This window comes from Sciurus vulgaris (assembly GCF_902686455.1).
Source record: "Sciurus vulgaris genome assembly, chromosome: 6".
NCBI lineage: Eukaryota > Metazoa > Chordata > Mammalia > Rodentia > Sciuridae > Sciurus > Sciurus vulgaris.
Genome location: NC_136466.1, coordinates 127,436,919 through 127,462,257, shown reverse-complemented (window position 1 = coordinate 127,462,257; position 25,339 = coordinate 127,436,919). Strand labels below are relative to the sequence as shown.

Below are 25,339 nucleotides of genomic sequence, written 5' to 3'. Positions count from 1 at the left end.
AGACAGAGTTATGAGTTCTCATATGCCCCTCACTTAGGTTGCCTTTCTGGTAACATCTTATATAATCATCAAAACTTGTATTACTTTTATAGTCAGAAAAGAAGTGAATAAAAATTATGGGAATAATTCAACTTTTATGTAAGTTTAAATTTTTTTTAAATAAAAATTGGGGGGAGAAATGATGGAAGAAGTAATCAAAGGATCAAATGCAGCCAAAATGAGAAGAAGCAAGCTATAAGAAAATTAGTTGAGTAGATATCCCCAAGCCATTTTATCCACAGGAAACATCTCAAACAACCAACAACAGAATGTATAAATAACTACAGATACTCAAAAATAACAAATAGAAATGAAAGAACCAGTTACATACAACTTGACCAAAGATTACAATGTTGAACAAAAATCAAAAAAGAATACACTGAGCATGATCCCATATATATGAGGTGCAAAACCAGGCACAACTAAATTCAGTATTTAGGAATATACAGATAATAAAACTATTATAAACATAAGGAAATGATCATACAAGTCAGGATAGAGGTCACCTTTATGGAGGAAGAGGGATATCTTTGGGAAAGAATTTGTGGGGCACTTCTGGGGTACTGTTATTTCTTGACCTTCATGTAGGTTAAATGGCATAGGCTTTGTAATTTCTTAAATTGCATATATATAATATACTTTTCCATATATATCAAATGAAACAAAATCTTTAAAAATAGATAACGAAGTTAATTCATTCTTTTAAAAATTAGTAAGGGGGGGGGTGATCCAAGATGGCGGACTAGAGGGTGGCTGCATTTCCAGTCGCTCCAGAACCCAGGATTCAAGAAGGGGAGGCACTGAGAGACTCAGACTAAAATAGAGCCACGGGGTGAGTCTCCCCCACGCAGTGAAGCCCTGCCTGGGCGGCAGGCCCAGATTCGGGTGGCTTATTAGAGTAGGGTAGGGCAGCTAGAGTCTTCCCCAGGCAGCCCTGTGCACTCCGGGGGTGGGCTCCTCCCACAGGGCCAGATTCTCCAGCATCTCGGAGCAGGCCCCCCAGTGAGAGCCTTTCTGCACAGAACCAAGCTTCAAGTCCCTGAACCAGCGCGGCGAGTTCCTGCCCGTAGGTTGCTTCAGGGACCAGGACAGGGCAGCCAGGGACTTCCCCAAGCAGCCCGCAGCCCGGCCCGCTCCGGCGGGAAGCATCTTTCCAGGCTAGCTTCTCAGAGCAGGCCCCTCAGTGAGAGCCTTTCCACACAGAGCCAGCTCCAAGTCCTGGAACCAGTAGAGGACTAGCAGCAGCTTTCCTTGGAAGCACTGCATTATCAAGTTACTCCAAGACTTCAGGCTACTGAAGGCAGGAAGGTGATACACTGGAAATCTACAGGGACACTATAAGCCAATAGAAGAATTCTGCAATATCACAAAGTCCCACTGACATCTGACCAATATGAGAAAACAAGGGAAGAAAATGTCCGAAACAAACCTAGATACTATATCAATAAAACCCAATGACAGCACAGCAGAAGAAATGTCAGAAAGGGAGTTCAGAATGTACATAATTAAAACAATCAGGGAAGCAAACGAGGAGATGAAAGAGCAAATGCAGCCATTGAAGGAGGAGATGAAAGAGTACAGGCAGGCATTAAACGATCACACCAATCAACAGCTAAAAGAGCAAATACGGGAAGCAAGAGATCACTTCAATAAAGAGTTAGAGATACTGAAAAAAAAAACCAAACAGAAATCCTTGAAATGAAGGAAAAAATAAACCAAGTTAAAAACTCCATAGAAAGCATAACCAATAGGATAGAACACCTGGAAGACAGAACCTCAGATATTGAAGACAAAATATTTAATCTTGAAACAAAGTTGACCAAACAGAAAAGATGGTAAGAAATCATGAACAGAACCTACAAGAATTATGGGATATCATGAAAAGGTCAAATTTAAGAATTATTGGGATTGAGGAAGGCTTAGAGAAACAAACCAAAGGAATGAACAATCTATTCAATGAAATAATATCAGAAAATTTCCCAAATCTGAAGAATGAAATGGAAAACCAAGTACAAGAGGCTTATAGGACTCCAAATATACAACAGACCCACACCAAGGCACATTATTATGAAAATACCTAACATAAAAAATAAAGACAGAATTTTAAAGGCCACGAGAGAAAAGAATCAAATTACATTCAGGGGGAAACCAATAAGAATATCAGCAGATTTTTCAATCCAGACCCTAAAAGCTAGAAGGGCCTGGAACAACATTTACCAAGCCCTGAAAGAAAATGGATGCCAACCAAGAATCTTATACCCAGCAAAACTTACTTTCAGATTTGAGGACAAAATAAGATCCTTCCATGATAAACAAAAACTAAAGGAATTTACAAAAAGAAAGCCAGCATCGCAGAACATTCTCAGCAAAATATTCCATGAGGAAGAGATGAAAAACAATGATGCAAATCAGCAACGGGAGGAACTAGCCTAAAAGAATAGCCAAATAAAGGGGAAACCAAATCATGTCAAAAAACAAAAATGAGGCAAATGACTGGGAATACAAATCATATCACAATAATAACCCTGAATGTTAATGGCCTGAACTCATCAATCAAGAGACATAGACTGGCAGAATGGCTTAAAAAGAAAAATCCAACAATTTGCTGCCTGCAAGAGACTCATCTCATAGAAAGAGATACCCATAGACTAAAGGTGAAAGGATGGGAAAAAACATACCATGTACATGGACACAGCAAAAAAGCTGGAGTATCCATCCTCATTTCAGATAATGTGGACTTAAAGCCAAAACTAGTCAGAAGGGATAAAGAAGGACATTACATACTGCTTAAGGGAAGCATAAATCAGCAAGACATAACAATCATAAATATCTATGCCCCGAACATTGGCTCATCCATGTACGCCAAACAAATCCTTCTCAATTCCAGAAATCAAATAGACCACAACACAATAATACTAGGCGATTTTAACACACCTCTCTCACCACTGGATAGACTGTCCAAACAAAAATTGAATAAAGAAACCACAGATCTCAATAACACAATCAACAATTTAGACTTAACTGACTTATATAGAATATACCATCCAACAAAGAACGAATACACTTTCTATTCAGCAGCACATGGATCCTTCTCTAAAACAGACCATGTCATATGCCACAAAGCTACTGTTAGCAAATACAAGAAGATGAGAGATACTACCTTGTATTCTATCAGATCATAATGGATTGAAATTAGAAATAAATGACAGAATAAAAAAACAGAAACTTCTCCAATACCTGGAGATTAAATAATACACTTATATGATGAATGGATAACAGAAGACATAGGAGGGAAATAAAAAAATTTTTAGAAGTAAACAAGAACAAAGACACATCATATCAAAATCTCTGGGACACTATGAAAGCAGTACTTAGAGGAAGAGTTATTTCATGGGGCGCATTCAACAAAAGAAGTAGAAATCAACAAATAAACAACTTAACACTACAGCTCAAGGCCCTAGAAAAAGAAGAGCAGACCAACACCAAAAGTAGTAGAAGACAGGAAATAGTTAAAATCAGAGCCAAAATCAACGAAATTGAAACAAAAGAAACAATCGGAAAAATTAACAAAATAAATAGTTGGTTCTTTGAAAAAATAAACAAAGTTGATAAACCCTTAGCCACACTAACAAAGAGAAAGAGGGAGAAAACTCAAATTACTAAAATTTGGAATGAACAAGGAAATATCACAACAGACATGAGTGAAATACAAAACATAATTAGAAGCTATTTTGAAAATCTATACTCCAAAAAAACAGAAAACCTCGAAGACATCAACAAGTTTCTAGAGACATATGAATTACCTAAACTGAATGAGGAGGACATACACAACTTAAATAAATCAATTTCAAGCAATGAAATAGAAGAGGTCATCAAAAGCCTACCAACAAAGAAAAGTCCGGGACCAGATGGATTCTCAGTCGAGTTCTACAAAACCTTTAAAGAAGAGCTCATTCCAATACTTCTCAAAGTATTCCATAAAATAGAAGAGGAGGGAACCCTCCCAAACTCATTCTATGAAGCCAATATCCAGACAGAGACACGTCAAGGAAAGAAAATTTCAGACCAATATCCTTAATGAACATCGATGCAAAAATTCTCAACAAAATTTTAGCAAATCACATACAAAAATATATTCAAAAGATAGTGCACCACGATCAAGTGGATTTTATCCCAGGGATGCAAGGTTGGTTCAACATCTGGAAATCAATAAATGTCATTCACCATATCAACAGACTAAAAGTTAAGAATCACATGATTATTTCAATAGACGCAGAAAAAGCATTTAAAATACAGCATCCCTTCATGCTCAAAACACTAGAGAAAATTGGGGTAGTGGGAACATTCCTTAACATTGTAAAGGCCATCTACACTAAGCCCATGGCCAATATCATTCTAAATGGCGAAAAACTGAAAGCATTCCCCCTAAAAACTGGAACAAGGCAGGGATGCCCTCTTTCACCACTTCTATTCAACATCGTTCTTGAGACTCTAGCCAGAGCAATTAGACAAACCAAAGAAATTAAAGGGATACGAATTGGAAAAGAGGAACTCAAACTATTCCTATTCACTGATGACATGATTATATATTTAGAGGAACCTGGAAATTCCACCAGAAAACTCTTAGAACTCATAAGTGAATTCAGTAAAGTAGCAGGTTACAAGATCAATGCTCATAAATCCAAAGCATTTTTATACGTAAGTGATGAATCTTTAGAAAGAGAAATTAAGAAAACTACCCCATTCACAATAGCGTCGAAAAAAATAAAATACTTGGGAATCAATCTCACAAAAGAGGTGAAAGACCTCTACAATGAGAACTACAGAACACTGAAGAAAGAAATTAAAGAAAACCTTAGAAGATGGAAAGATCTCCCATGTTCTTGGATAGGCAGAATTAATATTGTCAAAATGGCCATACTACCAAAAGTGCTATACAGATTCAATGCAATTCCAATTAAAATCCCAATGATGTACCTTACAGAAATAGAGCAAGCAATTATGAAATTCATCTGGAAGAATAAGAAACCCAGAATAGCTAAAGCAATCCTCAGTAGGAAGAGCGAAGCAGGGGGTATCGCAATACCAGATCTTCAACTCTATTACAAAGCAATAGTAACAAAAACGGCATGGTATTGGTACCAAAATAGACAGGTAGATCAATGGTACAGAATAGAGGACATGGACACAAACCCAAATAAATACAATTTTCTCAGACTAGACAAAGGGACCAAAAATATGCAATGGAGAAAAGATAGGATCTTCAACAAATGGTGCTGAGAAAGTTGGAAATCCATATGCAACAGAATGAAACTAAATCCCTATCTCTCACCCTGCACAAAACTCAACTCAAAATGTTATCAAGGACCTCGGAATCAGACCAGAGACCCTGCATCTTATAGAAGAAAAAGTAGGTCCAAACCTTCAACTTGTTGGCTTAGGATCAGACTTCCTTAACAGGACTCCCATAGCACAAGAAATAAAAGCCAGAATCAACAACTGGGATAGATTCAAACTAAAAAGCTTTCTCTCAGCAAAGGAAACCAACAGTAATGTGAAGAGAGAGCCTACAGAGTGGGAGAATATCTTTGCCACTCATACTTCAGAGAGAGTGCTAATTTCCAGAATCTATAAAGAACTCAAAAAACTCTACACCAAAAATACAAATAATCCAATCAACAAATGGGCTAAGGAAATGAACAGACACTTCACAGAAGAAGATGTACAAGCAATCAACAGATATATGAAAAAATGTTCAACATCTCTAGTAATAAGAGAAATGCAAATCAAAACTACCCTAAGATTTCATCTCACCCCAATTAGAATGGCGATTATCAAGAACACTAGCAACAACAGGTGTTGGCGAGGATGTGGGGAAAAAGGTACACTCATACATTGCTGGTGGGGCTGCAAATTAGTGCAGCCACTCTGGAAAGCAGTATGGAGATTCCTCAGAAAGCTTGGAATGGAACCACCATTTGACCCAGCTATCCCACTCCTTGGCCTATACCCAAAGGACTTAAAATCAGCATACTACAGAGATACAGCCACATCAATGTTCATAGCTGCTCAATTCACTATAGCCAGATTGTGGAACCAACCCAGATGCCCTTCAGTTGATGAATGGATAAAGAAACTGTGGCATATATATACACAATGGAATATTACTCCACCATGAAGAATGATAAAATTATGGCATTTGTAGGCAAGTGGATGAAATTGGAGGATATCATGCTAAGTGAGATAAGCCAATCTCAAAAAACTAAAGGATGAATGATCTCACTGATAAGCGGATGAGGACATATAAGGCGGGGTAGGAGGGGTTAGCATTAGGGTTAGGGTTAGGTTTAGGGTTAGGGATAAGAAGGGTGGTAAGAATGGAGGAAGGAAGGACTATATAGAGGGAAAAGAGGGGTGGGAGGGGTGGGGGGAAGGGAAAAAAATAACAGAATGGATCAAACAATATTGTCCTATGTAAATTTATGATTTTTAATTAAAATAAATTAAAAAATTAGTAAGGGGATTAAAAGAGACCAAAAATCTTTTTTACTATCCAGAAATTCATTAGTATTTTGTGGCAAAGTACCTTAAATTACTTTCAAACTTAAATATGAGTTATATATTTTTCTTTTACAAAAAGACAATTGCTCTACATTGGCTGAGCTCTTCTATAATGACATATGGTTACCAAGAGTATGCTGGTAAGTACATGGCAGATATTAGAAGCAAAACATACCCAAACCAAATAACCCCACATTCTTAATCTTTCTCTCTTCAAAGTAAAAATGACATTTTAACAGTAACTGAGGAAGTAGCTGCCTTTTAAAAAAAATTAATGTTATTAAAAGAACATTGTGATAATGGATGTTGAAAATGTTTCCATTGTTACATTATACTGTTGCTGGAAATGATGTCTGTCACTAATAAAAACTGTTATCTAAAATGAGTATGCATGGATTCAAAACTTTCCAAACTTAAAAACTTTCCAATGAAGAATTTATATGGTCTTTGAATCTGTTAGCAAATATAACAAAAAATCAAAGGAATAAAGGATTAATAAAGGAAATGAAACTACTAGCATCTAGGTATTTATTTCATGCGATGCATGTATTAATACAAATATTTTAATTAAGTGTTCAGCTTAGGTGTAATGGTGTACACCTGTAATTCCAGCAACTCAGGAAGGCTTAGGCAAGAGGATCACAAGTTCAAGACCAGCCTCTGCAATTTAGCTAGTTCTTGTCTCAAAATAAAATATTAAAAATGGCAGGGGGTGGGCTGGGGCAGAGCACATGTGAGGCACTGGGTTTGATCCTTAGCACCACATAAAAATAAACAAATATAATAAAGGTATTCTGTCCATCTACAACTACAAAAAAAAAAAAAATTTTTTTTTTTCTTTAAATAGCAGGGCATATAGCTCAGTGATAAAGCACCCTGGGTTCAATCCCTAGTACCAAATACATACCATATACATACATGCATTCACAAAAATGTTCTGAAGTATAAAATGTTTAAAAATCAGTGAACTAAATATTCAAAATATTTCAAATGTGGAAACACTGGAAAGCATCAAATAAAACATTTATAAAAACAAACACTAAACAGTTTTTATTCTAATGTATTTTAGATATAGCCAATGCTTCTTTCACTTTTGTATCTTTCTGTCCCATGTGACTTCCAAACTGACACCATGAAGGAACAGACTCAGAAGGGCTTTAGGACCTTCCTGAAATGTTCAGTCCCCCGCCAGTGGAGCTTTCAGACCAGTGAGGCAGCTCTTCCACTTTGTCCAGAACGCACTGAGTTGCAGCAGCTTCAACTTCTCTACCAGTTAACTTGAAAACGGCGATTCTGTCCATTAATCCCCTCTCATTTCTCCAGCAGAGAGATCTGCCACCTTTTGAGGATTCTCTCTAAATCAAAGTTTTGTTTGTTTGTTTGTTTTTGTTTTTCCTTTTCTTTCTTGTGTGTGTGTCTGCAGGGGAGGTAGTTGCTGAACTTGGGCAATAAAATAGATTAAGGAGGTGCTGGGAATGAAGGAAAAGGCAGAAAAATGGAAAAAGTATAAAATAATATAAAGCTGCTCCCCTGCCCTTTACACTGCAGTCATTTTCCCGCCTCCCAACTTCTTGTCAGCCTGTGAACATCCTAGCTAGTTATTGGCTCATCAGTCAGCTTGCAAGTATCCTTCTCCGTTATTGGTCCTGTTAATCCACGGAATTTGACTGTTTGAGGAGAGCTCCCCACCATTTTCTCTCTCTCTTCTCTTCACATTCATTCTTTCTCTCTCCTCCTGGCTTTTTACTCTCTTTCTTACACACGCTCTCTCTCTTTTCCTCTCATTTTCTCTCTTACCCTGTAGGGAGACACTCTGTCTATTTGTTTAATAAACCCTCTTATGTGAGTTCCTGTGTCCCAAGTGGTTTCTGGGTTCTTACAAAAAGAGGAGGAGAGACTGGGGGACTGGAAAGAAAGACAAGAAAGGTGAACAAACCTAATGGTTGTTTCCAAATTAACAGTATCAAATCAACAAAAACACTAGTAATTTGAGGTTGAGAAAGAGCATGGAATATCAGAATATATAAACTAGAACTACAATTACTACATTAAAATAAAAATTTACCAGGCAAATTTCAATAAAATCTTCCATATGTAATTGTTGGATAAGACTGAAATAAACATCAAATTGGTCTAAATTACTGTGTGACAAAATACAAAATTGAAAAAAAGCATATTGAATTATTATTGGTAATATAAAGTGAAAAAAGAAATTTTACTGCACTGTTAAATACTTATTGAAACTGTCATTATGATGTATGTTTGATAGGAAACATAAAATATGTACATGATTTGCAAATGAATGTGTATACACATACACAGTCTCATTTTTAAGACTTATTGTCATTTTTAACTGAGAAAAGTATATTAGGAAAAGTTCGAGAAAAAATAAAATTGCATAAACATCTGGTTGAAGGTTATGAGTTCCCTATTTTAGAATTTTATATTATTTAGCTGTAAGTAAACATCTTCAAAAACATGAACAAAGAAGACCTGAAAATTCTCAGGTACTTATATCTTGAGTAAACATAGATTCTTTTAAGACTGAATTCTTAAATTCTTTTCAATGCAATTCATGCTTTCAAATTTTGTTTTTTTTAAAATTCCATAAATTATTGTTTTAATTCTCTTGTGCTAAAGACAAATAATCCCTTCTTTTATGGACAAGAAAATGATGAGTAAAAGAAATGCAAGGTTTCAGTTTTTCTGTTTTCTTTTTTAGTATCAACAATGGATAAGGATTAAAGAATTATATAAATACCAGGACCATTTCGATTAAGTTAAGATACTAGATGAACTTACAAGTAAATACCAACAAACAGTTCTTCTGTTTTTCTCTATGTTAATATAAACAGTAACACAAGCACTCCATTTCATTTTCTGTTCAGAAAGAACAATTCCAAAGAGGACATGATGAGTGACACTCCACAAAAGATTTGGAATGTGGGACATTTCCCAAGAGGGCACAGTCCTCCAAGTAGCTCCTTCTTTATACACTTTCTGAGAATGCCAAAATAAATAATAAATTCTCTCAGTTTACTTAAGAACAAAACTTAAGAAGAGTAGTATTAACAATATTCTGAAATGAAGAACTTGTTTTAATTATAAACAAAGGGATAGGCTCAGCCAGTGATGCCATGCCAATTACTATCCTCCCTCTTACATAATCTACCAAAAGAATTTCTCAAAAAGATAAAATTTCCAGTTTCATAACTATGCCCCATGGAAAAAAGAAAAGTGTGGAATAAAAAAAATGACAGGCTAGCATTTTAACAAAAATTTCCTTCCCTTAGAAACTACAAAGATAGAAAAAGGTAAAAAAATTACATAAATATTATATGTAGAGAGAGAAATCTTTTTAATAAATATATCTGATTGTTCAAATAAGCACTAAACTTGCTTTTTGTCTTGTCTTATTGTTTTTTATTTTATTTTATTTGGACATGAGGTCTTGTTATGTCACCTAAGCTGTCCTCAAACTCTGAGGCTCAAGCAATTCTTGAGTAGGTGGGACTCTTGAGTAAGGGCCTCCATGCCCAGCCTGTTTTTGTCATCTTAATTATCTAGAAATTGAAAACAAACAAAAAGAAACCCGCATCTACTCTTTAAACAGATCACCAAAGGGAAAGAAACTCTTGTCTCATAAAATGCTATAGTTTGAATGTATCTTCTTCAAAATTCAGGCATTGCCAATGTGATAGTAAGAGGTGGGGCCCATAAGAGGTGAACGGGCCATGAGGGCACCTCCCTCATTAATATCAAGGAATTTTTAACAGAGGCTTCACATAGCATTTGATTAGCTTGTTGTTCAGTTTTTCTGAAAAATGCAGCAAGAGGCCCCTCAACCATATCAAAAGCTGGTGCCTTGATCTCAAACCTTCCAGCCTCTAGAAGTGTGAAAAAAACATTTCTGTTCTTTATAAACTACTCAGTCTCAGGTGTTCTTCTATGGTGGCACAAAACAGACTAAAACTCTTAAGAAAGGGATTCTACATGCCATGCCTTCATCATGGCTCTTAAGAAAGGCAGGCAGATTAAGAGAACTTCTGCTTTACTATTGGAAAGACACTAGAAACAAACGGTCTACACAACTGGCTATTCAGGTAAGGAAGGATGTGAAGGGTTATGGAAAATAATATTCCTACAAGACAGCTCCCCAAGAAAAATGGAGGGACAGCGTGGCTCCGGAGAAGGGAGGGGAAATTGGCCAAACAGTAAACCTCTCCCAGTGCTCCCTTTCCTGATAACAATGGGCCCTAAAGGAAAGGGGTGAATACTGACCTTGACCTTCCTCCATGGCAAATTAATCCTAAATGTAAGCACAGCAAATAACAATGGGCAAGATTTGAGTACTCATCGCTCTGGGTCTGGTTTTAACCTGTACAACTAACCCCTGCTGGTCAAAACTGCACTGTGCAGGGCTTCCAATGATTACATCATCCTCATTGTACCCTATAAAACCAAAATCCCCTCTGTAACTGATGGCCATTTTCACATCTGGAAAATGTGCCCCAATGGTGCCTGAGTCCACAAAGAAATAAATTCCGTTGAGGTCTGCTTCCTGTCCTTTTATGCTTACAGCATGTATTTTCAACGCAGAGAGAAAATAGTATAGTAGCCTGACCAGAATCCACTGCTAGCTGCATGGCATGTTATTGAGCAGAGCAGACCCAGAAAGACTACAGACTACAGACCAGTTAAGGCAAGAGTCCAAGGTGAATCCTACCCTGCCAACTGGCTTCTATCGACTAACTTTTACATACTGGAAAATTTTATAAGCAAAATACAAGAAATATTTTAGGAAAAAAAGAAAATACACAGTGCTAGAAAGGGGATATTGAAATAGGAACTTTTACAAGTGGCTGGTAGGAGTATAAATCAGTACAATCTTTCTAGAAGGCAATTTGGCTCTGTGTATCAAGAACCTTAATAGTTGTTTATATGCTTTAATAATTGAGATCAAAATATGGCATTAAAATTATGTAAAAACTACTAATCACAGTAGTAAGACTAATCAAAGTTAGAAGTAGTTTAATATTCAAACATATTGTTAAGTGGGACATAGTGGTACACATCTGCAATCCTAGTGCCCTGGGAAGGCTGAAGCAGGAGGATTCCAGGTTTGAGGCCAGCCTGGACAATTTAAGTAAGACCTTCTCTCAAAAATATTAAAAAGGAGTGGGGATGCAGCTCAGCGGTAGAGCACCCCTGGGTTCAATCCCAGTACTGCAAAACATACAAGCAAAGAAACCAACAACGACCTCCCTCAAGAAAACCCAATAGTGTTAAAATGATTTACATGTAAAAATATCAAGTTTATTTAAGATGATGTTTTAGAAAGCTTTTTTATTTATTTTTTGGTAGTACTGGATATGAGCGCAAAAGCGCAGGAAGTAGACCTCAAGAGATTCTGAGAAGCCTTTATTTCTTTGCGGGTTCGGCCACTGCTGGGGCCCATTTTTTGGATGCAAAAAATGTCTATTAGTTACAGAGGGGATTTTGGTTTTATAGGGTACAATGAGGATGATGTGTGGAAGCCCTGCACAGTGCAGTTTTGACCAGCAGGGGTTAGTTGTACAGGTTAAAACCAGACCCAGAGTGATGAGTACTCAAATCTTGCCCATTGTTATTTGCTGTGCTTACATTTAGGATTAATTTGCCATGGAGGAAGGTCAAGGTCAGTATTCACCCCTTTCCTTTAGGGCCCATTGTTATCAGGAAAGGGAGCACTGGGAGAGGTTTACTGTTTGGCCAATTTCCCCTCCCTCCTCTGGAGTCAAGCTGTCCCTCCATTTTTCTTGGGGAGCTGTCTTGGAGGAATATTGTTTTCCATAACCCTTCGCTGGGGCACTTTACCACTGAGCCACATGTTCAGTTCCTATGTATTTATTTTGGTACTAGGGATTAAATCCAGGGGCATTTAACCACTGAGCCACATCCCCAGCCATTTGTAATTCTTTAATTTTGAGACAGGCTCTCACTAAATTGTTTAAGGCCTCACTAAGTTGAAGTTGGCCTCAAACTTTTGATCTTCTGTCTCAGCCTCCCCAGTCACTGGGATCAGAGACATGGGCCACCGTCTATTCTTAATACAGAAAAATTCTTACAACAATTCCTTTTTGGCATTTCAGTGTTTGTTTTTTTTTTTTTTTTTTTTTTTTTTCCATTGTGGGGATGGAAACCTGGGTCTGCATGCTAGGCAAGTGCGTACCATTAAGCTACATCCTTAGTCTTTTTCTTCCCTTTCTTTTCCTTTAATTATGAGACAGGGTCTCACTAAATTGCCCAGGCTGTCATTGAATTCGTGATAATCCTGCCTCAGTCTCCTGAGTGGTTGGGATTACCAGCATATGCCTGGCTTCAATGATTCTTTAGGACAATTCTTACAGTAAAACTTTTTGCTATTCTTTGGAATATAGTAGTTTCCTCTTATCTGTTGTTCTTAGCCTCACTATCTCTAGGATTTATGGCAATTAAAATCTTTGAATGACCTTGCCAAAAGATTCTAGATTCTAGGTTTGCTTCAGGAGCATTAAGTTTACAAAGGACTGATTTGCTGTTTTATTGTTTGAAGAATCATTCTGATCAGTATGGTTTTATTAGAAGCAATTGTGGGGTGAAGTAAAATTGAGGTGAGTGTTTCCTTACTTTTCTAAATTCTTCCAGAAACAAGGCAAGAGGTATTTCTAGGAGTCACAGCAATATCAGACCCTATGGTTGTTTAAGCTTGAGCCCCTGGAGTTCCTCCTGGCAGATCAGGAGACTTTAGCCCAGTGGGAAAAATCTGGACTCGGACCTATTTTCATAAAGTTTCATGAAACACAGCCAGGCCCAGGCAATAATGTACTGTTGGTGGCAGCTTTCACCCCACAATGGCAAAGTTAAATCCATATGTTCATAAAGCCTAACATGTTTACTATCTGATTCCTTATAGAAAAAATTTGCCAAAAATTTGCTTAGATCACTGAATGTCCTTCATTTTATTCTTACCAGATCTATGTCAGGGTGCATCTGAGTAGGTTTTTCCTTTAGAAATGCTTATAACCAGAAGTCCCTAGGCGTCATTCAGTTAATCCCTTGCAAAATCTGCCTCTTGCATATCCAAAATAAATCAAAAGCCTAACAAAAGAATAACCTAAGCCAAAACAACACACACAACAAAGCAGCACCTGCACAGCATCAGTCTCCAACCCCCATCCCCACACACCTGCCTATCACTACCACAAATGGCCGTGGTACACTTCTGGTTGAGCTCAGCCAGAACTTTTAGCACAGTCATAGTGTAACAGTGGTCCACTTCATATTCTGAATATAGCTCTGAGGCTTATTTTTAAAAGGGACTTGTTTTCCTTTTCCTCTTCTCCCTCTCCCCCTCCCTAACCTGGGGGTGGGGAACAAGATGACCCTGAGTTATCTGTGCTCCACAGGAAGGAGATATCTGCCAGAGGATCTAGGAAGTATTTCCCAGGCAGGCAGACATCTAGGGAATAACTTGTAGAATAACACCGCCATGTAATATAAAATTTAAACTGACAAGTAACACATTAAATTTTCTGTACTATGTGACCTCATCTAAAACCATCATAGAATAGAAGGCCAGGAGGAAGGTGTTTGTGTTTTTTTGTTTTGTTTTGTTTTTGCTACTGGGATTGAACCCAGGGGATGCTGTACCACTGAACTACATCCTCAGCCCTTTTTTAAATTTTGAGACAAGGTCTTGCTAAGTTGACCAGACTGGCCTTGAACTTATGATACTCCTACCTCAGCTTCCCAAATAGCTGGGATTACAGGAATGAGCCACTGTATGTAATTTAGGAGGAAGGTTTTAACGTTTGCTTCTCTGTGATGAGATTATATTTCTTTATGCTTCTAGGTTTTTTTCTAGAAATGATTTTTATAATCCTTCTCCTAAATTCTTCCCTAACGGGAAAAAAGAAAATTTTTAAATCATCCTATAGAAGTATTAGGTGATTTAAACAGTTTTTAAGCAAATGAGCTCTTTATTTTATATATGGTATCTCAAATTATAGCAATTTTCAAATTTTTAATAACTTTGTTCTCATTAGAAAACTAGTACATTGCCTATATTATAGACAACATAGAAGTTATTGAACGAAATAACATCATCCATTAGATAGAACCTCTGATGAACTGGGAGTACTGTTAAGTTGTAGAGTGCTTGCCTAGCATGCATCAGGCCCTGGATTTGATCGCTAGCACTGTCCCCCCTCATTAAAAAAAAAAAAAAAAAAAAAAATTAAGGACAGACAGACTGACTGATAACAGTTTGGTGTACTTCCTAGACATATGCATTCATATATAAACTTTTTATTTTTCTTGTTTTTGAACTCTGCTTAAGATGTGATCATATATATTCTTTTTGTATAACTTCTTTTGCAAAATTATTTTTGTAAGACTCATCCACATTTTTGTGTGTGGCTATAATATGTTCATTTTCATAACAGTATAATATTCTCCTATATGAAAATAAAATAATTTCCTTATCCATTGCTGTTGATGAGTATCTGGGTTTTTTCCACTTTGGAGTTCTTATGAATAAATTGTAATATATATTCCTATACATGTCTCTTGGTGAAATTCTACTGATTACAAATTTAATGTATATTCAATGTTAGTAGATAATTACAACTTTTTCAAAGTGATTGTACTAATTTACACTCAGTATGAGCATTCTTACCATTCTATATCCAAGTCAACATTTGTTATTGTCATTGATAGAGTTATTAACTTGGATAATTGTATAGAATTTCTATTGTTTGGTTTTTATATGTCTAGTCAGCACTAAATTCTCAATATTGTTTTAATTTCCCTGAACAAACTGGACAGTGTTTTTAAAAAGTCTTTTCTGTTAACTCCATTATCTGTGGATCACTTATGTGAGTACCTTAATTTCCTATCATGATGTCTTGTCTCTTCTAATGCCTGGTTATTTTCAGTTACATTTCTGGTATTGTATATGGAAAACTGTATAAATAATTTGAGTCCTAGAATAATATTTTTAGAGAAAATTAATTCACATTTATTTTGGGGAGTCTATTTGAGACAGGAAAAATCCTACATTACCTTAATCTACTTTTTGAGAAATGAGATGAGTTTACGCAAGAAAGCCATCCTCTTTCTCTCTCTTCCTTTTTTGCAGTGCTGAAGACTGCAACCAGGGCCTCACACATGCTAGGCTAGCACTCTACCACTGAGCTACACTTGCAATCCAAGGCCATTGTGAGTTCACTCAGTATTTCTAGATTTTTAACCATCTGGGTTTCCAATCCAGTTTATGTGGGACCTACTCTTCATGGGTCCTAGATTCCAGTTTTTCTTCCTCTACCCCTTTAAGGCTTTCCAAAACTCTGTTCTGTTTTCAGCCTCTCAGCTTAAAGACTGTAACTGGCAGATACTCTTGAAGAAATGCTAGGCTTCCCTTTCTGGGTTTCCTTCTTTGTCCTGGTCTAGGCTTCAGTATTCTTCATTCTTTTATTAGTTCTCCCATGTCTTCAAGAACATTAAAAAAATTTTTTTTGTCAACTTTTTTATTCTAGCAACTTGTGGTTGATCTAAATGTCTTAATCTGTCATTCACAGAGTTTGCAACCACCACCACATCAACTTTAGAATATTTTCATCACTCCCAAAGAAACCCCAAGCTCCATTTTCCTCTGTCCCCAACCCCTGGTCACCTTAATCTGTTTTCTGTCTCAATGGCTTTAATTCTCTTGGCTAGATACCTAAGAGTGGAAATGTTGAGTCATGTGGTAACTCTATATTTTACAATTTTGAGGAATCATAAAACTTTTTAAAAAAATGGCTATAACAGATTTCAATCCCACCAGCAATGTATAAGGCCAAGCCCTCTTTTTAAATAATTATTCTATTTTTGTTTTTTGGTAATGGGGATTGAACCCAGGAGTGCTTTACCACTAAGCTATATCCTCAGTCCTTTATATTCTAAGCAAGGCCTTGCTAGGTTGCTGAGGCTGTCCTCTAACAGAATCCTCTTGCTTCAGACTCCAGATTTGTTGGAATTACAGGCATTTGCCATGATGACTGGCTTTAAATAATTTTTTTTTTAAAGTTTTTGATGGACCTGTATTTATTTCTTTTAGTTATATGTGGTGCTGAGAATCAAACCCATTGCCTCACACATGTGAGGCAAGTGCTCTACCACTGAGCCACAACTCCAGCCCAAATAATTATTCTTAATATCCCTCTTATCAGTCTTAATAAAAGTGATAGAAAAAAATACATATATATATGCATAGCTTTTAAAATAAAAATAGTTCTCTAATGATAACATAAAAGAGAAATAAAATGAAAGCAACTTATAATAAAATAATAACTATTTTAATATGTAGATGTCCAGGCATAGCTACTCAAACACATATATAGAAGTTAAATGCCTACTTTTATTTGTAGTGAATAAGCTAGTATTTAAGAGAAGATTATAAGCTATTCTATACATTAAGTATAGGTAAATAAAAATCAGAGGTCTTAGGGTTCAAAAATAAAAACTAGTGTTAGAATGACAGGTCATTGATATGATAAAGAAAAATAACCTTAATGTTAGTAGTGATATCACAAGATAAACTACAACTAAAGCAAAAAAAAAAAAAAAAAAAGATGTAATATGACATTTTTATGAATAAATAGGCTTTGTGTGTGTGTATGTGTGTGTGTGTGTGTGTGTGTGTGTGTGTGTATGTGTATGATGCTGGGGATCAAACCTCATACATGCTAGGCAGTACTCAGCACGGAGCCATATCCCTAGCAAACCAGGCCTTTTCATAAGTATAATAACAAGACAATTCTCTATGTTATTTTACAGATACTTTATATACTTTATAAACTGAATTGTAGAGGCATTCATTTGCTTTCTAATACTTAAAAGACCTTGGAAACCATATCTTATGATAAGGAAGTAAAGAATAAATTGCAAGAGAAAATATTAATATAAGAAGTAACAGAAAAGTTATGTAGTAGACTTTTAGGTACAATTTCAGAATAAGAGTATAAAAACAGGAAAGTCAAAGATACATAATCTAAATATGTGATTCTCATAACATCAATTCTTTATCATTGGGCTATAGATAGCCAGTGGGCTTGAACAAGATCTTTATATTTCAGGTGACTTCATTAATTTAATATTTGATATTTGTTTTTAAGTATTTGTTAAAAGAAGTCTCGAACCTTGTTATATTCTTAAAATTTGCTTCCTTGCATTTATAGTACTATTATTCAAAATATATACTTAGATATAATACTGAGCACACCAGGAAAGAAAAATGGTTAACCCAACCCTTCATACCCTTTCCACCTAGAAAACACACTTTTGACTTGGCTCTGAAAAGCACCAGTCAAATCCAAATAGGCTCCCTCTTTAGGTTTCTCCAAATAATGTTAATGAAGGAGAGAAAGAAGATGATAAAATATGACTAACTTCTAGGCAAATAAACAGAAAGTAAATCACAACAGACATATCTAGGACAGAGAGATAAAACTCAGGAAAGCTGATATGGACACAAGGTAGTGAAGTAAACAAAAATATCTGGAAGGAGAGGAAAAAGGAAAAAAATGTAAGAACAGAGAATTTGAGAGAATAAAAAGATGCTAGTGTAATAAAAAATAATATCCTAAGCCAGTTGTGGTGGTGCATGCCTATAATCCCAGCAGCTTGGAAAGTTGAGGCAGGAGAATTGCAAGTTCAAAGCCAGCCTTAGCAAATTTTTGAGGCACTAAGCAAATTAGTGAGACCCTGTCTCAAAATAAAAAATAAATAGGGCTGAGGATGTAGTTCAGTAGTTCGGTGCTCCTGGGTTCAATCCCTGGTACGAAAAAAAAATCCTAACCTAACAAAAGTCGTATTTAGATTTATGGCATCTCTATCTACACAGCCAAGATTGCCCTCTTAAAGCATTCAGCAAAAAGTTCTTTTGGGAAAAAAGACATATTCCTTGTCTTTTGGGTCTCCCAAAAAAGCCAAAAGAATCTGCAAACTTTCCAGTTCCCCTAAAGAAAAGGATATCCAACAATATGTTATAAGAAACTCATAAACAAGAAGGTAAGAAACCCAGGACCAAAGCACTTGAAGATTCAGGATGTTGTTACTCCATGTGTCCTGTAACACAACCACTGGCACGTTCCTCCAAAGAAATAGCATATTAAGAAGGATAAGGAAAAATCTGAAGAACATGCTACACATTTCAGTCAAAAGAATGAGAGAAGCTAAAAAAAAAAGAAAGCACAGGAACAGATTGCCAAGAGATGTAAGCTATCCTAAGGTTTCTACCTCTAAGTATGAGACCAATCAAAAATAAGAAGTTTTAAGAATAACAAACAAATAAGATCAGACCTCCAAAAAAGAAAAAAAGAAAAAAAAAAAACAACTACTTTTCTATTTGTTTTTTGGTTCTGGGGTGAAATTAGGGTCTAGTGCATACTAGGTACACATTCTAACACTGAGCTATGCTATACTCCCAGCCCAAACTCTTCCATCATTTGTTGTTCATCTATATAATTACCACGTGTGAAATCAGTACGCCTCAATCACAGTCAACTTCTAATCACAGTTAGTGGGTCAGATTCTACCTTTACCTATTACTAGGTAAACTCCTCACTTTGTCTTCTCCTCTTTTTTTAGGGCTTCAAGTATGAAAAGGAGTCAATTCAAGCTGCTCTATACTGCTGGTATTCATGACAGATGAAACAGAGAGACCGACCTTTACAGATGCATAGACTAGTTGATATTAAAAAACAAAAAAACGAAAACAAAAACAACACTCCAAGATGTTATAGCATACCTTGTATTTTGAAGGACATAAGGAATGCTATCTATTTTAAATACCCCCCTTTACCCTAAATAGCTTATCCGATCTCTTGAAATGTTACCAATCAGACAAATCTTGAAACATTAGGTTAGGATTTTATATATCAAGGACTCTCTAATTAAAAATGCAAATAACAGGAAGGTAATGGACTAGGTCCCTGACACATCAGACTGTTTTCCACTCTAGCACTAAGCTGACAACACAGTCCTGGAAGAACAGGACAGATAAGTACTGGTGAACAAGGGGCAGAAGAAAAGTATGGTATACGAAGCATTCCTGGAGGGTTATGCCTGAGTAAACCTGCCTTGGGTAATGTTGGGTATACAGAGAAGGAAATGCAAAGCTCTAGGCCCTGTGAAAAGTGGGAAAGAGGAAAAAGGAAGACTAACAAGAGGGAAAACTCAAAACCAAGTGAACCATTTCACAATTTGTTTGTCGGCTGGCTGGAATGGTCAACTGCCCCAGGGCATGGTCCCAGAGCAGCAGTAGAATATGAAGCAATCCTGAACACCAGTTCTATCTTTGGTTACCAGAAGGTCTGAGAAAAGTAGAAAAATAATTTCATAGGCTGGTAATTGTCAGTGAAAGATATCAAATACACATGGGACACTTTTAAACCTTCCTTTCTGTCTCCAACAGTATTACTCATCCCACCACAAACCAGGTGAAATATTTGAAGGAGGGGAAGCATGCAGAGTAAGAAGTAAACCTGCATAGTGTGATAAAGTTCCCCAAGTGATCCAAACGATTATGTCATTCCTCTAGAAGGACAAGCTCCTTCCTCCATTTAAGGTTAGACCCCAGTTCCACCAAAATGAGAAGCAGATCCAGCACAGTCCGTAGCGGTTGTTAAAATTCTTATACTTGAAGATATAAAATTTGGATTGCCACCTAGTGGAAGAGATAGAAAACCACATGCTAAAGTGAGGCCAAGTAACCTCCAAGTATCAGATGTTTTCTGTACTTTGACAGGCAAGACAGTTTCCAAAGTATGGTAATAGGAAAGATGATTTTAGAGAGTACAAGGATGAATGTTATGTTAGCTAGTTGGTCTCTGCTGCAATGCATACTAGAAAAAAGGTATATGCAACACTTCAGATCCTTCAGTTCACAAATATGTGATAACTAGATTAATCCTAATTTTAAAAAGTAAACAGATTTTTAAGAAACATTAAGTTATATTACACAGGTGTTATTCATTATATAACCAAAGTAGTAAGATGACTCTAAAACGAGTGAAGTTTTATAAATAGATGTCTAAGCTGTTTCTTCTAATGAAAATGAGTTTTCCCTCAATTTGTCCAGTTTTATTTACATTTACAATGTAAAGTAATCCATATTTTAACAGAACCATTCATTTATGATACTCATTTTTTTTCACATCAAATAGTTCTGTTTCATAAGCAAATTATTTCACAAGCAAATTAGCATTCCGGACTATTAAGTTCCTGTATGTATCTGCCTCCTTAAAACATGCTTACCTAGGGTTAGGGAATATAGCTTACCTACTTGCCTACCATGTTCAAGGCCCTAGTCAATTCCCAGCACCAGTAAAACTAAACAAAACAAACGTGCTTACCTAGGTAGTTATGCAATGATTGTAAACAGTTGATGCCCTCTCATTTTGAAAAGTTTCTTTATAGAAAATATATTTCCATCTAATCTACCCTGGTAACCCAATTTTCAGAGAACTGTTTGAACTCTTGACAACTTATTGTAATAGAATGTATATTAATGACCTATGTCCTATTGTCACAGTGGTCAATTATTTATCATAGAATTTAGAGGTTTTAAGAAAATCCTAAGCACTTAGTCAGCATGCATTAATGCTTATATTCACCAATGTTAGAATATACAAGGGAGAATCACAAGATTAATTTCATTATCTTTTCTGATGGCCACTATGAAAGGAAATGATAAATTTCTCATGTGATAAATTTCACATTGCCACCTCTAGATGCAAGACTAAAACACTGAGTACTAGAAAATGGAAACAAAATTATCAAGATTAGCTTAAACCAATCCTCCTTCATCTCGTAGACTGGTAATTACTGCAGCTTTTAACCAAATAAGGATTCTGTTGACAGGGAAGAAGGGGCACTGAATAATTGCTGGGTATCAATCTAAAGGATCCACAAGACCCCACCTCAAGCACTTTGGTTTCTCTCTAAGAGGGCATTGCTGTTAGTTTTCTATTTATTTCCTCAGACTTCATTTATATATGTTGTATTATATATAAAATATATATTTATTTTTACCCAAATGGTGGCATACTATACATACTACTCTGCACTTCATCTTTTTCACTTAATAAGTTGAAGTCTTATTCCATTTTGATATGTAATAAAGCCACCTCCTTCTAATAGGAGAAAATTATTCCACTGTATGAATATGCCATAATTTATTTATCAAGTCCTGTAAGAAAAGACATTTTGGATGCTTTCAATCTTTGCTATTATAAAAAAGACTATGCTATACTAACTTATACATGTATCATCTAATACTGTAAATTCATGCTTAGAAGGGAAATTGCTGATCCATATAACTTTGGAAATGGCTGCTGGCATTTGGGTGGCATTTGGCATGAATTCACACTGAATTCATGGGTTAAAACGTAAACAGCATGGCATCTTTATTTTAGAGTCTTTATACTGAGAGTAGAATATGTCTTTTCATCATGTCATGTTTTATTAATTCTGATATACACAAACATTTCTAAATAAGGATGTACCTCATAATCTAGAACAATTTTTAATTAGGGGACAATGTGATAGTAATTATTCCTGATGGCATGACAGATAACTACCATCCAACCGGTTATTTTAGTCATCAAACCATTTAAGGAACATTTGAAGAAACATAATCATGTTGTTAGAAAACTTCTTGTGACATCTTCTGGTAAGATCAGGAAAATGCAAAAATAGCATCCTTAGTGATTTGGAAGAAAACCAAGAAATGCTACATAATCAAGGCTCTTCATGGCACAAAGAACAATTCTGCGAGGGGAAAAAAACACCAATTTTGATGACTCCAAGTCAAAAAGTGATTCAGAAGAATCAGATTCTAAATGTGATGTGTAAGTAATACCTTAACAGAGGCACTTTGTATTTTTGTTTTTATAACTACATGAGATAAATGATAAAATACCAACTATGTCGAGAGTATTTTCAGTAAATACAAAACAAAATTTTAAGTCCTTAAGGGATTATTGCATCAGAGCTATTGGCAGTGGTTTTCTTAGCATTTTATCTTTTAAAATGCAATTTAAAATCAGTAATATCTTGGATTTCATGAAATATTCTCAGTGATATTTTACATCCCTCAGGATCATTTTAGAGTTTCTTCCATAGATTTTGCACATTCTTGTTAAGACTATTTCAATGTATTTTATCTTTTCTTCCATTATGTTTTCTCATTAAAGTTTATTAATTTTTGCCTATTTTGTAAGTAACTACTTTATTGAATTCTCTTACTATTTATATGGGTTGATTTTTAGAAGATTCTTCTAGGTTTTCTAGATATAAACTGAAATAAAATTTAAACTCAAATTATCTTAAACTATCTGCTGATGTTTTATTCAATGGAGGTAAAGACTGTCTATTACTTTTACTGTTCGAGCACCTGGGATATTCATCTTACTTTGTAAAACTTACTCCAACCCTTCCTTTCCCAACAGAGATGTTTAGTAAAAAATAAATTAAAAAAATATATATATGTATACATAGAGAGAGAGAGAGAGAAAGTATTCACATTCCCAGCAAACACACATACAAATCCTGTAAGAAATTAAGATATTTTAGGGACCGGGGTTGTAGCTTAGTGGTGGAATGCTTGTCTAGCATGTCTGAGGCACTGGGTTCCATCCTCAGCACCACATAAAAATAAATAAATAAAACAAAGGTATTGTGTTCATCTACAACTAAAATATCTAATTTCTTTTTTAAGAAATTAGATATTTCATAATCAAATTTATATACACTTGATTATAATATTATATTTTAATCATTAAAAATTCTAATTATGAAATAAGTATTTTAAACTCTTACCTTTTAGATCTTAGATCTGATGACTCAAACTGGATATTCATAGGTCCAGGATTTATTTCATGCTCTACTTCAGAGTTGAGAAGATGCCTAGAATCATTATCCACATTTGCCATTTTTTTCAGTCTAAGCAGTAGGGAAGCCCTACATAAATCGGAAAAGAGAAACAATTTAGTTTGATTTCAAAAACATTTTACTATTCATAAATAATACATTTGCACACAGAAGAAAGGGAAAAGTAGGGGAATTTGCTACAGCTATTTTTTTTTTTTCTTTTTTTGAGATGAGGTCTTTCAAAAGTGCCCAGGCTGACCTCAAATTTAGGATACTCCTGTCTCAGTCCAGAGTAGCTGGAACTATAGGTCTTCAGATACTGCACTTGGCTGCTAAAGATACTGTAGTGAATTATATGCCTGAAACATTTATCAGAGACTGAAATGTAGTTACTTCTTCATAGCTCAATAAAAATATAATAAGTGAGTCATTCCATTTCCATGAATAAAACAGATTAGGTTATTTAGACTCAATACAAATGGAGGAAAAAAATTCTTTTTTAAAAAATTTTTCTGAAAGCACTAAAAATAGGAAAATCAGATCATTTATTGGAGAAGTTAAGGAACCTAGAAGTGTAAACGACTCAAGAAAATTGTTGCTGCCCTCAGGGTATTTGCTATACCAAGATAATTTTAGCTGATATTTACAAAGCCTTAAGAAGTATTAGAGAAACAGAAGACAAATCCAGATTTTATTTAAAGTAAGGAATGATTATAACAAAAGCTTTACTAGCCCAGGTTTCATTCTAAATAAGAAATGATTATAATAAGGGCTTTACTAACAGAGTAGGGGTTGTCAAGAAGTAAAAATGTGTTACTTTCTCATAATGGAATTGCCACATTTTCTCAACAATGACCACAGAGAATGTATACAGGTATCTGTGAAGGGGGAACTGTTATAATAATTTGTTACCATAAGCTACAGCTCATACCAATTTGCAAAGTGATTAAGGTATGCTTAAAGCTGTGAATACAATTTTAAGTTAGCCTGCTTGGTAGCACTTTTGGGTAACTGACAGAAACAAATGTAAATCTCTCCTGTGAGGGGATACACCTTTACTATAGGCCTTACAGAAGTCCTGCTAACAATCTTTTAAGGATAGTGAATAATACACAGTTAAAAATAACCTAGTATATAGGACATAAAGTGTCATCAGTGAGACCTGAACAACAAATAAATCCACAAGGACTTTGACTATAGAATTATCAAAATAAGATTATAAAACATTTATGTTTAAATAAAAGAAAAAGTGGAAATTTTCGAAAAGTGACTTAGCATGTTTGAAAAAAATAATAGTCAAAGTTAAATCCCCAATGGTTGGGTTTAAAAGTTGGAAGAGAAAATTAATGACATGGAAGATAAGTAACAAGAAACTCTCTAGAAAGTGGTAGAGAGAAAAAAAGGTCAAAAATGTGGAAGTTAAGATACATGAGAGAGAAAATGATAAGGTCTAACAAGCACATTATTGAAGAATCAGAGAGAAAAAAGATTATAAAAGGCAATATTTGAAGAGATAATGGCTGAGAACTTTCCAGAATTCATAAAAAGATACCAAACAGCAGATTCAAGAAGTTTAATGAATCCAAGAGAAATAATAAACTATTTATAGGATTAGAAAAAAAAATTAAAATTACAGACCAAAGGAGAAAAAGTCAGGTGAAGTTCTTGAAATTAAAGTGTTCTAAGATCCTTGTATCCTCCAGATCAATTACACACTGATATAATGTATATTGTAATTTTAAGGTAACTATTAACGCAAGAAACAGTATTTAATATAAAATCTAGTAAAAGGGAAAAAGAAAAT

The 25,339-nt window shown here is 35.4% G+C and overlaps 1 protein-coding gene across 13 annotated transcripts in view; it reads right to left on the bottom strand.

The window, feature by feature from the left end:
• The window catches only part of SLC38A9 (solute carrier family 38 member 9), a 102,023-nt gene that overhangs the window by 58,270 nt on the left and 18,414 nt on the right, over positions 1–25,339 (bottom strand). For 12 of the 13 annotated variants that reach the window (XR_013764702.1, XR_013764703.1, XR_013764704.1 and 9 more), the window contains one exon: positions 23,485–23,625. Coding sequence is in view for 8 of the 13 variants with exons in the window: in XM_079145275.1 (XP_079001401.1) it covers positions 23,485–23,597 (113 nt within the window). In the remaining 5 variants the exon portion in view is untranslated. Of the gene's footprint in view, positions 1–23,484; positions 23,626–25,339 lie in introns of those variants that run through there. The other variant, XM_079145270.1, reaches the window with a different exon arrangement.